This window comes from Phalacrocorax aristotelis, chromosome 1 (genome assembly GCF_949628215.1).
Source record: "Phalacrocorax aristotelis chromosome 1, bGulAri2.1, whole genome shotgun sequence".
NCBI classification, from domain to species: Eukaryota; Metazoa; Chordata; class Aves; order Suliformes; family Phalacrocoracidae; genus Phalacrocorax; species Phalacrocorax aristotelis.
Window position 1 is genome coordinate 112,438,788 of NC_134276.1, and position 15,344 is coordinate 112,454,131.

The window sequence follows — 15,344 nt, forward strand, 5'->3', positions numbered from 1 at the left end:
TTATATTTGTACTTGAAAACAGCTTAATAAGGATGTACTGAGTGGATGTACACCACTGTCAGAAAAGTGATCTCTAAATAGCCACACTACAGCTAGATGAGGAGCACCAAAACATTACTGAAGGAAGGTGTCTCTGCTGCCTCACAGGGCAAATTACAGTTCAAATAACTAGTGATTAAAATGAGAAATAGAAGTTGTATTCATTTTTCTTACCTTTCATCCACTGAAAGACTGTAATCTTCACTATTGCTATGGGGAGGTGGATGTGCTGGAGGGGGTGGAAGAAGATCTGCCCAGTTCATGCCAGCTTGCTTGGGAGCCTTTGGGGTCCGAGCACCCTTCTTGTGCCCTTGACTCCCTGTGAATAAAAAGCAGTACATATATGTAATGCTTTTAAATATCTCCTCACCACTAGCTTTGATAAACAAAATAACCATAGTCCCTCCCAGATCCTCTTGAATTCTCTGGGAATTTACTATTGTGCTGAGTTGGAAAAAACTGGCATTCCTCCTTTTTACACTGATTTGTAATTGTAGCTTCTTTGTAGAACTACTCTACATTTTAAGCAGTTGAATTTAACCAGAAACTTTACATACCGTGGAAAAAAAGCACGAGATACAAAACTGGAATTGTTAATAAATAGTGAAAATGCCATAAAATCATAAATGAATTTTACAAGCAATGTCATTAAGAGTGAGTTTCCTATTTCTATTAGTTACATTATAGATTATAATCTAAAACAAATGAGCTGTAGACATATTTTCTAAAGTGCCTTTATACTATTTAATTGCTGGAACCTAAAATACAATATGATACAGATATGATCTATTAAAGTTCCACTGTTGCATTAAGTCACTGAATATATGTAATTTGTACTTGTCCACTGAAACGTTTTAGGCACAATGAAATTACTAGTTTTAGTCTAAATGGCAGGTGCAGTTGAAAATAATTGCTGGAACAACTAAAATAACAGAAAAAAGAAGAAAGAAGATCGATGAAGTATGGCACACGTGTTTTCCACTACTATTACTGAGAAATTATACCTTATAATAGAACAACACAGATTTAACAGTTCCAGTAACTTTGAATAAGACCATTTATTCAGGTGGTCTTGAATTTTAACTTTGGACATGGCTTTACCGTTGTTCCTTGGTATTGTGCTGGTTTTGGCTGGGATTGAGTTAATTTTCTTCACAGTAGTTAGCATGGGGCTATGTCTTGGATTTGTGCTGGAAACAGTGCTGATAACACAGGGGTGTTTCCGCCATTGCTGAGCAGCGCTTGCACAGAGCCAAGGCCTTTTCTGCCTCTCACCCCACCCCACCAGCGAGCAGGCTGGGGGTGCACAAGAAGCTGGGAGGGGACACAGCTGGGACACCTGACGCCAACTGACCAAGGGATATCCCACACCATATGGCGTCATGCTCAGCATATAGAGCTGGACGAAGAAGGAAGGGGGAGATGTTTAGAGTAATGGCGTTTTGTCTTCCCAAGTAACCATTTCGCATGATGGAGCCCTGCTTTCCTGGAGACAGCTGAACACCTGCCTGCCCGTGGGAAGCAGTGAATGAATTCCTTGTTTTGCTTTGCTTGTGTGCGTGGCTTTTGCTTTACCTATTACACTGTCTTTATATTAGCCATGCGTTTTCTCACGTTTACTCTTCTGATTCTCTCCCTGATCCCACTGCGGGGGCAGTGAGCTGCTGTGTGGTGCTTGGCTGCCGGCTGGGGTTAAACCACAACAGGTATACCTTTTTATCCTTCTTTGTTTTTGTTACTTATTTAACTGCAGATAAAATCACTGTATTTTTGAGTATTTTTTAGAATCCTTCACATCTCTCTCTTCAACTGAGGCATGGTTTTATATTACCATAGTTAAGCCTTATACACATCATTAAATACATTGCAGTTGAGATTTAGGAAGCTTATTTTTCTCACTTCTGCTGTCTCAGATTTTCCATTCTTATGGACAGTAGTTCTGTTTATTATTGTCCCACATCAGCTGCCAGATACAAATATGTTATAGCTATGTAGAATTATTTTTCTGGTATCTCAGTATGTCAAGCAAGACCCTAACTATCCCAAGGCAACCATCATCTGCATTCTCTACCCTAAGCACCATGATATATACTAGGTTCAGCACAATTAATTTATTACTCTGGTCACCTTGCTTTGTTCCTGCTGGAGTCCTTGGTATAGCACTATAGATTGTTAGCGTTCTGAATAACTGTAATAGGTGTCAGCATGGAGAATACCACCTTCTCATTTTTTATTTGCATGGGTTCATACCCCTGAGATGTTTCATGCTGAATTTAATGTCTTAACATCATTGAGCACAGGCTCACCACCACATTCTGATGGTGTAGACCTGGGAATGGGCAAAAGCTAGCTCCCAGAAAATCCCTTAGCCACTGGGAGAATTGGGAGCAGTGCTTATCTCACCCAGCCACTGAGAACTCAGGCACCCAAAGGCACAGCAGGCTTGTCTACACGTTTGTGCCTCTGGTGTGCCTCAGTCACAATCAGTCAAGATGGAGCGCAGCTTAGGATTAAGGCAACTGGACTATCAAAGCCAACAGCAGGAGAAAAGGTGAAAAGAGAAGCCTTCATCTTGACTGGCAGATGTGAAGTCCAGGGCGTTAGTGATTGTGACCATAAGTCACCTTATAATTGGCCTGATGTAAATAAACATAGGCGATGTATCAGACAAAGTAAAGCCCCAAACCAAGCCTATGCACAGTTTCTGGTTAGCTCTGAACATTTCACATACCTCTACCAGAAACCAAAGCTGAAACGGGACAGGTTATACCATGATGAGACTTAAACCATATTCTGTGGTTCCAAAGAACAAAGCACAATTTCAGTGCCCTGCTTAGCATTCTTCAGCATAAAGAGTGGTCTTGTTTCAAGATTTTTACAAAGGAGTTTTAGATATTTTGCATAGGAGATGCTGACGAGAAACAAAATTTAATTATCTACTGTCTACATGTGAATGATGTACAAGAATAGTTTTGACATATAGCCACTGAAATCGTTGAAAATTTTATGTGTGCTTGCACACTCTTTTACTCAATAACATGCATGGGTTTAATTTTAAAAATAGAAAATTTCTTAAAGCATTTTTGTTAGGCATCATAGAATGGTTTGGGTTGAAAGGGACCTTAAGGATCATCTAGTTCCAACCCCCCTGCCGTGGTCAGGGACACCTTCCGCTAGACCAGGTTGCTCAAAGCCCCATCCAGCCTGGTCTTGAACACCCTCCAGGGATGGGGCATCACAATTTCTCTGGCTATCACTCAAATGTTCTGGTATCTTGAGCCTATTCATGAATAAGGTTGTCTTGGGTGAGTAGACCCAAGAGATGGAAAAGAAGTCAGGAAAGTACCAGGAAGGTAACACATAAATTTAAATCCTCTTTTTTTGTGACAGCTGAAAAGGAATTTCTACGACTCGCCTACCTGGAGGCCATAATATTAACCAGTAGGGCATTAACATCAGGGAATCCAACTTCTATTTGATTTCATGACTTTCATAGTTTTGGACAATCAATTACTTAATTGACATTTAGATGGCACTAAGCAATCATGAGGATGCAACAGAAATACAAGCACCTATTGGGCCAGTTTTTATACTGTTTAGCCTCCCTGTGCTGTATTACTGTCAGTGGGTCCCTCCCTGTCATCTCTTCTGTAAGTCCAGTACCTAGTGCTAACTATGGCTAGGGTGTCCAAATACCAAAAAACCTAAGGTTTGGAAAGCACTGTAGATACTCACCAGATGTACTACTGCCTCTGTCTGAGCTGTTGTAAGATCCACCTGTGTTCTGGTCGTAGGACTGGTTGTACGGAATAGTTGGAGCAATGTTGTCATTTACCCGGTAATCTGCAAGTTTAATAGTATAGTTAATGTTACCCTTCAGAAACACATCTACTTGTATATATCTATGTAATAACACAAAGCCCTGAAAATAACGAGGAAGAATTTTTTGAAAGGAAATAATTCTATAATCATGTTTTATTTTTATCATGTCTCTAACTGTGAGTTTAAGGAAAATCATGGGAACTTAGTAGCTCCACAGCAAAAACGAAGTAAACTGAAATTCTGTGCACAGGATTGTTGCAATGCCTCTGCAAGGATTAAGTCTCCATGTACATATATATGACCTGTGTGAGCACTTTGCATATGAACAAACCGTCACCTTGATTGATTTTCCATGGTCTCTGCTTAATTTACTCATACAGGGCGACCAAGGGTCTGTGGTAGCTACTTTTTGTATTTCAAAGGTGACAAACCCGGGTAGGAGTCAACCCTGCATTACAAGGGCTGAATGATCTGCTGGAACAACAATGCAGCTCCACTGAATTTGGTTTACAACAGAAGAGGTCTTTGTTTAACGCCTGCTGGCTCCAAGCAAGTTTCTATTTACATTGGGTCATGCAGCTTCTAGCTACAGGCAGGCTTTTTTTGCTAATGGCTATTACTGTAACTTCATTCTCCAGTTTCAAAGCACTTCATATACATATGTTACTTTTAAATCTAGATTTGGCAACCAGATCTGTAAAACTTTATCGGAAGTAAAATCTGACAAAACAGTACCCTCATGTCAAAAAGGAATTATAATTTACAGAGAACAGAGAGGAGCTGAGTTATTCTTCATACACCAAATAAAACTGCATCATAAACAGAACCACTGGACATAAAGTAGTGACAATGAAGCACAGCATGTTACTCATCAAAATGGTTATTTCCCATCACAAAAGCTATAGGTAAAATTGTCAGCAAGATGGTTTTGACTTAGGAAATGAGAAAATCAAGATCAGAATATTGACTCATAAAATATCAAATCCAAACAAAAATAAACAAAACTAAGAATCCGGTCCCCATCTGCTGCAGAAATGTTTGTGATAATGTAAGCATGGGAAAAGGAGCAAAATGATAAATTCCACACCAGAGTGTATTCCGTAATAGTTTCTCAGCTTAGTTGCATTCCAGAGACCACGCTGAAGCCCTACATACCACATATGTTTACACAGAGGATAAACAGTAAATCAGCACTCTGAAATATGTATATATGACTGTCAGCAGACAATGCTTTAAGGGGGCCTTTCCACACTACAATATACTAGAGAATATGCAGCTGTAATATACAGTTTGAAAGATGCAGTATCTTCCAGGGCATAAAAACCAAACATGTTTTAATTCTGAAACAGATATGTAATACACAGTTCATGAAAGAAAACATAATTACAAAAAAATACAGCTTTCACCCTCTAGTAAGGAGCCACAAAAATGGAATTTTCTTTTGACATGCTTATGTCAAGGGAAGGTGTCACATTTTATATTGCCCTTTGAACGCCTCTGTGAGTAGATGGGTCCAGTAGAGAAATCAACATTCCTGTAGTGAAACGTATTTACCGCATAACTTATCACTATGCGATCACTTGAGTTACAACAATCCATGCAAAAAGTTCCAAGTTAGAATGGGTCCAGTTCCTAGGGATACTCTTTTGCAAATCAGGTTATTAAAAGAGGTTGCATGGTAGCCTGGAGGACTAACAAGAAATCACATACCTATTTCTTCCAACTCCCACACATTATATTAAAGAAACATGCCCTCAAGGCCACAAAAGTACATTCTGATGCTTCCCGTTAACACTGAAATCAATTTATTTTTAGCTTCTGGATCCACAGACTTCAGTCAGGGTAACAAAGGAATTTAGTTTCCAAAACTGTGTGCGGTAGCACTGCCTCTCAATATGTGAATCGAAGGCTTGCTAGGACAAGTCTAAAATGAACTGGATCACTCCATTTATGTCCCCAGTGTACAACACAATACAATTTTACAGAGTTTGATATGCAAAATTTCATCCGTTTACATGAACATGTAGATTTAATTAGTCTCCATCCACGACTGGGAAGAGTGGGTTGACCTATTTAAAATTTAAGGTAGAGTATAATGTGACTGCCATGCATCTGGCTTATGAATAAAATATCTGGCCTCTGTCCTAACCAATCCCTCAACTACTATTAAATTTAAATTAATCTCAAATCCAGAGGAAATGTATTTAACTCTTTTCCAAAGATACAGCTTGTTATTTGTTATAATAAATTCAATATCTGAAGGTTATTGTGGTGCTAATTAACTTTCTGACACTGCTAACTGTGGATTTCTAAATCTAAAGAGGGAGAAGTCTAAAAGCACCACAGAAGTCTCTAATTGCTGAACCTGAAAGCTTTAGACTCCCAGCACCAGAAGGTCAAAACTCCTCTGATGCCTAAAGAGGAGAAACAAGCTAAAAGCTCTTCACCTTTGTTTAATTTGTTTTGCTCCATAATGTTGTACTGTATGGGTGCAACCTCTTGCTTTTGCTGAACAGAGGGTTTCCAGTGTTTCTCATTCGTATCCCCGCTGCCATTGTTAACATTATTGCTGATATTTGACTGGATGAGTTGAGTGGTAGCATAAGGAGTGGGCTGCCCAGGCTGGCTGACAAATCTTCCGTCCTTTAGATTTGGACTATTGAAGGTTTTCATCTCATTGATTTTGTTGCTGAGGTCCACGTCACCATATACAGTTGACTCAGGCAACATCAGGTTTGTTTGCTTGTTGTCCAGCTGATTGTTGTAATTTGCTATACAATCGGCTAACCACAGAGGAAAGAAAAAAGAAAAGGTCATTCTGTTCGCTTACACTATACTTTCAATGAAATTCCCTGTAAAAATGTTTTAGTGCATAACCATATAGCTTGCATCGCTGAAGCAGAGATACTGTGATTAGCCAAATAATTTACAGAATATTATTTACCTTATAAGCTACTGCTTCAGAAGTAGTGTTCACTGTTTTGATTCAGTTATAAATTCAGACCTTCTGAATTGTATCTAGAATGACTTACCTTGCTGGGCTTTTTCTACAGTGGCCATATAACATTCACAGTTTTAGACACTATTCTTGAAGCAGTACAGCTATCCAGTCAATAACTGCGATTAAAATAATTTGCATCGAAAGGAAAAAACAACCAAAACTTAATAGCGGGAAGAACTAAACATGACAGTCATCTCATGGTGTCTCAACAGCATTTAGACTTTCTTGTACTTGTGATAAGAAAGACAGATACAACACATTTTTGTAAAACAGACTGAAAGATGATTACACATAACAGAATTAAAGAGAAACAGTAAAATGTGAAAGGTAACTCAGTACCCAGTAGCAAGTCTTTATTGATCATCGTTTCCTTGTACAATCTTGTATTTTGGATTGAAACAAAAAGACAGGAAAGCAATCTGGAATTTTTTCTATTTTTAGTTGCTTTGGATATTGCAAAATAAGTAATACCATAGTAATACCATTGTCCTGTATGCTAAATAAATATCATATAGACAGCATGAATTGTCTCTTGTAATAGTTATTGCAGCATGAGATCACCACTTCTTGCACAGAGTAAATTAGACATGTATTGATGCTCTGGCCGCTACTCTGTGAACCAGTGCGCCTGCCTTTCCACGTTCTCTTGCCTCTGCGTGACAGCAGCTCCCCACACCTTTTTTTCTCCTCTCCATATTCATGGAGTTACACAGTCTGTGGGTCAGCAGTTGGAAGGCTTAGTGAAACCAGCATTCAATGATCATTAAGCAAAAAATCTCATTTGCCAGCTGATTAATGCATCAATAATTACATAACAATCACCAGGAATATAGTTTTCCTCCTTTAAAAGATGTGGTATTTACGCTAATGAGTTTGATTCAAGACCTGAAGTCCATTACCTGTGGCCACAATTAATTTACTGGAGAGGGCGCCAAGTAAAACTAAATGCACAATTCAGGATTTGTCCGTTATACTAAATGAAATAACTACTAAATACAGAGGATGTTCAATTTCAAAAATATTCCCTAATACACACTTTTTTGAGAAGTAGTTCCTGAAAAAGAGGAATAAAATACTACTTAAGGAAGAAAACCACTGATCCACATTTTCAGTGCTTAAGAAGCAGTATCAGAACATGCCACATACAACTTATCATTGCACATTTCATGCCCCCCAGCTTGTGTTTTTTGAAGGTTTTATTGTTTGATATATTTTTCTTTCTTATGTAAGCTGTTATTTATTGCTTCACAGTCTTCAACTTCTTGATTTCTACTTTTTAAATGTTTTCATTTCTGTTTTTTCTCTCACCTGCTGAAACCACGCTAGTCTTTCCTCCTTTCCAAGTCTATTGTATTATATTGGGCAATTATATACCCAGCATATTCTTCATTCCTAATACCTCATGCTTGGCTATAATATCCTTGCAGAGTCACTTTTAACATATATTTTACCTCCTTCCCTATTCAGCTACATCCGATTTGTGTGTAGGGCAATATAATTGATACAGCATATGCAGTAGGGACTTTTTTTTACATAGATACATTAGGATTCCTCTTACAAAGTACTTAAACAAAACTGGTTTACCTATGTAACAGAAGATTTATTCTGTTAGATTTTGTATAGCATCTACTTTTAGAACAACCTGTTCCCATTCTGTAGACGTGGAAGACAGTACCATACTAAAAGAAATTAAAAATGCACAGGTACTTACCGTATCCACAGCTATAGAGGGGATAGCCAGCTCTGCTGCTTCAGAGCATAAGCCAAGCCCAAGCTGACATAATTAAGAATATTTGCCAGATTTTCCAGGACAGAAGAGACCACTATGAGCATCTTGTCTGACCCTCAAGCTCATAAGCTTAACTTGAAAAGAAGGAATAACTTTGCAACACAACCAAACTCAATATAAAAGCTAAGTTGAGAAAGACTCTACTGCACCTCATGCCAAGAAGTTGTAATAGTTTACAACCCTCAAAAATGTGCATTCTCTTCCTTTCCTGAATTTGTTAAGTTTCAGTTACTAGAACTTGGTATGTCTGTTCTTGCCACAATAAAGAATATCTGTATCACAAAATTTTTATATAGGTATTTGTGGACGTGATATCCTCAGGCAGGGTAAGATACAAGTCTCTAATGTTAAAATCTCTCGCTTTCCTCTGAAGCACCTGGCACTGATCACTGTCAGACAGCATACTGCAGGAGATGAATTACCACCATCACATTATGATTGGTTTCACATTAATTACAGGAGGTAATGCTGTTTTGCACTTATGCAACTTCACTATAGGTACTCATACGCCCTCTCTGAAATGCTGGGAAATGCTACCAGCAAAAATCAGCTAGAGATGCTAGTAGTGGAAAAGACTCATTTTCATTCCTCGCCTGTAACACAAAACGGGCTAAACCAGAAGGAACCTGAGGTCTGTTTAAAACAAAATGTGCAACAGTTAGCGCTTCCAGATATATTTCCCCAACTGTGTTCCCACGGAACTCAGGAGGTTTTCTTCAAGGGCACTCCAAGTCCTGCCCAAGCTCCTGGGAACTACCACTTAACCTAACATTTCATAATTGCTTCTAGAGTGTGACGTTAACTTTTTTATCCACATGCCCGAAACAGAAAATGAGCTATCCAATTTTGTACAGAATGGCATCCCTCGGGAGGTTTTAAATGTGCCAAAGTTGACTGTCTTGCAAGTACTGTAGCAATGTTTTATTTCTCACTTCCCATCACACCCAAACCAGAAGGATAATCTCACTAGTGTCATTTTGGCACTTTTCTTTCCCCATCCAAGCAACAAGGATGTACAGAACAACCTAAAGATGACCTTATCTGCTCTTTTTCAGGTGCCGAAACATTTCAGTTCAGTTTGACTTTTGGTAACATTGAACTTTGCAGGGGCTCCTTCAGCCTACAGCTTGCTACAACTATCCAAGGGGGACCGAATAAAGGGACTCAAAAAGGGACCAAAAGATAATCACGACACAGAGAAACTCTATTAAGTCTAATCGCATTGGAAATATAATCCCAAACCAACCTGTACACTTCCTCAGGTATTGAAAGCATATAGTCTGTAAGGAAAAATTATTAGCAAGGTAGAAACATATCTAACCTGGTCGACTGTACGTCGTAAGGTTGCTATCACTGTTTCCATTGCCAGAGGTACAGCAGTTGATGGAGCAGTCATTGTGATTGTTCCCTGTGTTAGGCCAAGTATCTGCTAGCCATGGCTGAGCGGCTGGTTCACTGATGTTTAGGAGTCCTGGCCTTTAAAAACAAAGCTTGGTCATTTCAAAAATAAAACAAAAGCATTTTCACATTGCAATTATATTTCTCTCAAAAATAAAACAATAGCATATATTTAAAGGCTTGAGCATTGGAAAATACAGTTTGATTCAATTATTTCATGGTTTCTAGTCTCCTACATAACCTGTTCCTTGGTAAAACAGTCTGAAGTGAACATCTAAGGACAGTATCAGTTCAGTTTGCTGAACTATACATAGATGTTTGTGTGCAACCTTTAACTGTCATTATGGTTTTCTTTTGTTTTCGTTTGTTTGTTTTTCTGGGAAGGTTGTATTTTTATTTTTCTGCCCTTCTTCCTTTCTTAAAGAAAGCAAGGTAAAAGGAGGAAGTTGGCAAGTCAAACAAACAAAAAATGCACACATGGAAGTGAGATGGATATGTGGAAATAAGAGATGAGTTTGGATGTGAATAATCCCCAGTTCTTGGTGATTTATGAAGCCAAATTCTCCTCAACATCAGATAGTACTATTGTTGTGGATCAAAGGGAACAGCAGATTACAGAAACTTCTGTCACTTGGGAGTATTTGGATCTCACTACACATACTGAGTGTGTGATACATCTTTGTAATGAGTAAGCCACTTGCTTAATCTTTATGTGGGTGGAACAGCAGCAGCTCCTAAGCAAGTTTAAAGTAACTGTGAATACTCAACACCTCTAAAAATATCCAGATATCAATGCTGCATACTGGCTGCATTTGGAATTAAGTGTATTCCTGCCATCAGCAGAAAGAAATAGCATTCCTTAGTTTCCAAGTTGCTGAATTTTTCTAGTGAGTGTGAAAGATGCTCTGATTAATGTTTTGTAGCATCTTTGGTGCCTATTCAGTTTTCACTCTAACAATACAATGGCATGTTATAAGGTCCCACATAAGTACCACCCCCCCACCTACTTAAAATCGCCTTTGGTAACGAAGGTGCTTTTTAAAATAGACATTTTGAGCCACTGTCATACAAAAGAAAAAAAGAAAAGAAGAGAAGAGCATAGTCTCTTTCATCACAGGATTTAACAGGCAACTTTCCATTTGAAATAGTGTAGAAACTAGTCAACATAATATTAGATGTGATGCTTTTAAAAAAATAAAATATGCTAATCCTCTTAAACTGCAAGTTGAGAATACAAACGGCATGCAGTTAGTTGTGGGGGATATAGTCTGTCAGTGCTGCAGGCTTAAGTCATAGTCTTAGAGTGACATTTAAAAGATCTATATATACATGCTGATTTTGGCTGGGATTGAGTTAATTTTCTTCACAGTAGTTAGCATGGGGCTATGTCTTGGATTTGTGCTGGAAACAGTGTTGATAACACAGGGGTGTTTCCGCTATTGCTGAGCAGCGCTTGCACAGAGCCAAGGCCTTTTCTGCCTCTCACCCCACCCCACCAGCGAGCAGGCTGGGGGTGCACAAGAAGCTGGGAGGGGACACAGCTGGGACAGCTGACGCCAACTGACCAAGGGATATCCCACACCATATGGCATCACGCTCAGCATATAAAGTGGGGTGGGGGGAAGAAGAAAGAATGCGGGGGGCGTTCGGAGTGATGGAGTTTTGTCTTCTGAGGTAACGGTTATGCGTGATGGAGCCCTGCTTTCCTGGAGATGGCTGAACACCTGCCTGCCCATGGGAAGGACTGGATGAATACCTTCTTTTGCTTTGCTTGTGTGTGTGTCTTTTGCTTTCTCTTTGAAACTGTCTTTATCTCAACGCATGAGTTTTCCTGCTTTTACTCTTTTGATTCTCTCTCTGATGTCACTGACGGGGGAGTGAGTGAATGGCTGGGTGGTGTTTAGTTGCTGGCTGGGGTTAAACATATATGTTTCTGTACTGCATATGTCTGACAATTTAACACAGGAGGTGATGAGGCTTGACTTACTGTCCGGCTAACAAACCAGGCAATACACATGTACTAAACAAATATTTTCTGTAAACTGAAATAAATTTACAGCTTTCTAGTCCTGTGAGCAGGCCAGCTGATTTGAAATACCCTGCTTTTTTCCCTACCACACTTCTCTTACAATGAAACTGCACCTCAAAGCATTTGGAGGAGACAAAGCCTTCCACAATGTTTCAGCACTTTCAAGTCCTGTGTACTGGATTTTTGGCTAGAGAGTTAAAGGTCCTTTGCTTCTAAAATATACTTTGCATTCACACCTGATGTCATGGAAGAAATGTGGTGTGAGGTATACAAGTACAGGAAAACTCTACTAACTGGAGACATTTAAGTTGAACTGCAGGCAAGAGATGTTTGCATTACAGTTCCATACCCTGGTGATGATCAGAGATCGTAATTTCCAAAGATCTCAAATCTTTGCAGCAAATTCCTTGAATCCTTGAAATTACTGTACTGGGTCTGGAGTTGGGGGTGGACTGAGCAAGCAGCTGCATGGGCACCTGACTGCTGGCTGGAGTCAATCCACCACAACAACCATTACCCAAATCCTGTCCAGAAAAGGGATTGTCACAGAAATGGGTATTTATTCAGCACTGCAGAAGTGGGAATATGTCACTTATCACTGTGACATTCTGAAATCTGAATAATTTTTTTAACCTGTTCACATCACTGCACTCGGCAAAAATGTTAAACCTCTCCTAAACATTGCAACTATTTAAGGACGGGAAAACCTTAAGGTTGGAAATCAGAGTAAAGGTCTCATATGTAAAAATAACATTATTTTTTTTTTACATTGCAGAAGTATGTTCCATAGTCTACAAAATACAGAACAACATACAATCTATAAATGCTATATATGCAAATGAACAAAAGAAGCGTAGATGTTAGCACCTTGAAAAAATTATACTGCTAGATTGTGGCACTGACCCTTAAAACTAGGACAGTAAAAAGTGATGCTGTTTCTCCAGCAGCACCAAAATGACTGTATATGATGTAGATACTTCTGGGTTCATTTCTGTCCTCTGAGTCTACCTGAGTGTGCTTTGTCTAGCTTGCACTACGGGAAGAGTGAGAAAACATGGTGGCACAAAGAACACAAAGGATGTTCACTGTATCTTTTTGAACAACCTTGTCAGGGAAAGAGAGGCTTCATCTCTGTTCTCTCTTATTTTCCCACCATACTGGAGTGAAGGCAGCGACCCAGTGATTTACAGATCTGTCCATTCAAAAATCATATGGTAACTGTTCTACAGGTTTTCCTCCATGGTTCTGTGGCCTCGACAACACAGCAGCATATAGTGCTGGACAGAGACACCTGCAATTGGTCTTATCGTGTCAGGTTCAGCAGCAGGAGCAGCAGAGTAGCCTCGCCTCTGCACAGCATTCAAGTAGACTGGGAATGTTTAATTCTATGCCTAATCTTTACCATTACCAAATTTTTGTATGGTCTTGCAAATTAGGAATCACAAGATGCCAGTTGTGAAACAGGAATTGCTATAGGAATTTATCGCCCAGCTGCTCTCTGAGATTTCTGAGTTTATTTCAGCATCATGCCAAATCTTTAACTGAGATGCTTATAAAAAGGCATGCTTGAATGTGACCTAGGAAAAAAAAAAAAAGGTGCGCTACTAAAGCGACACTGCTCCGACCTGCCTTTTTGCTAAAATCAGTATTTTGCCTCCTGAAGAAAACTCCACCTTTATACAGGAAACATAAAATACTGTTTTGTCTGCTGTCATTCATTAAGCGGAAACCCAGTAAACATGTTTTAGTTAAATCTTCAATCTGGAATGGGCTAGGCTCTTGATGCGGGGGGCTTCAATTTTAAAACGTACCCGTTTCCCTCTCCTTCAGTGCCCTGCCTCCTGCAAGTGGTGCTTCAACTGTTCTGCATTCGTAGCAAGATTTTTTCCTTAAAAAGTCACCCTGTAAGCCGTTTATGTTTTCAGCAATTTTTTTTCCAATAAACGTTTCTTTTCTTTGTAGTATTTGTGAACCAGCTATATTTCTTAATCTTCATAAATGCCACGACTTAATTATTTTTACTTCCTTAATCAGCTGGTAAGCCAGGTCTTTATTTTGAAGTTAAAGTGCTCCCTCTGCTGCTCACGTTTTGAGATGCAGTTTTTACCGGTTAACAAAGCTGAAAATATTACAACTCATTCTTTAGAAATCAACCTAGAAATTCAAACCATATATCCTCCTTTTAAACAAAAAATATACGGCCAAAATGTATAAATTAATTTAATAAATTAAAACATGTCGTTGAAAGTGATTATTCTGCTATCACTTACAAAGAACACAGTACCCCTAGCACCCTTACATTTAGTTGCACACAATTTATAGCTTTAAAAATAAAGCACATAATTACCTGCCTCCACTGCTTACGGCCTCTCCTCCTCTCTGATACGTTACTGCAATAGTTAAAGATAAAAAAAGGAGATAATTTAAAAATCATAAAAGACTCCTTAAATAGCAGCACTAAATTTGCCTTTGTTTCATTTTAGCTAAGACAATAAACGTGCATTGTTTATACATTAATTCTGAGTCTCATCCAGCAAGCTATTCCTTCAAATGAAAGTTTATACATAATACTTGTGTCGCTTGATAACTATTAGTCTTAGCTCCAGCAAAATTTTGTATTTCAGTTCTGTTCTGAAACACACGCGTGCGCACACGTATGTATCGCTTAAGAAAGCAGGAAGCCATACATCAGGTTGAACTTATCCTTAACATAACTCTGCTGACTTCAGTGGAGTTACTCTGTGGAAGAATTTAGGTCATATATTTATTTCATGAATGGCTAGATGTTAAAGCTTTGCTCTGCCTTATTATTTTGGAAAGATCAAAGATGTATCATGATTCTATAACAAACCTTACTTCCAATGTAAACAGTGGCTCATTACAGCTGAACCTACTGCAACAACACATGCTCTTTCTGAATGTTACTGCACTATCCTCATGGAACAGGCACACTCAAAGTCCACAGAAGCTTCACATTTTATAACATTTTACAATTGGATTTATTAATGATATGTTTTATCTAAAAATCGAAATATACAAATCTTGGTAAAAAATGTCTGGCAGAAAGAATACTTCCTGAATTACAAGGAACGTTTTGCTAGCATTTCAGAAGCATTACACATTAACAAAGTGGACGCCCACCTGCATTTATTTGTTGGCATAGATTGCATATGCTTCACAGGAAGCATCATGGTTGAAAAGTTAGTTTCTAGGATGCAAACATCCAAGAAGAAACAGTGCTATAAGTTCTGCAGGTTTGCATAGAG

At 38.8% G+C, this 15,344-nt stretch overlaps 1 protein-coding gene across 8 annotated transcripts in view; it reads right to left on the reverse strand.

Moving 5' to 3' along the window:
• Positions 1-15,344, reverse strand: part of ROBO1 (roundabout guidance receptor 1) — a 748,981-nt gene that overhangs the window by 18,287 nt on the left and 715,350 nt on the right. For 6 of the 8 annotated variants that reach the window (XM_075102152.1, XM_075102145.1, XM_075102162.1 and 3 more), the window contains 5 exons: positions 14,426-14,468; positions 9,973-10,127; positions 6,309-6,644; positions 3,775-3,882; positions 214-358 (listed from right to left, as the gene is read on the reverse strand). In XM_075102152.1, the coding sequence (XP_074958253.1) occupies positions 214-358; positions 3,775-3,882; positions 6,309-6,644; positions 9,973-10,127; positions 14,426-14,468 (787 nt within the window). The remainder of the gene's footprint in view (positions 1-213; positions 359-3,774; positions 3,883-6,308; positions 6,645-9,972; positions 10,128-14,425; positions 14,469-15,344) is intronic. The other 2 variants (XM_075102180.1, XM_075102171.1) reach the window with 1 other exon arrangement.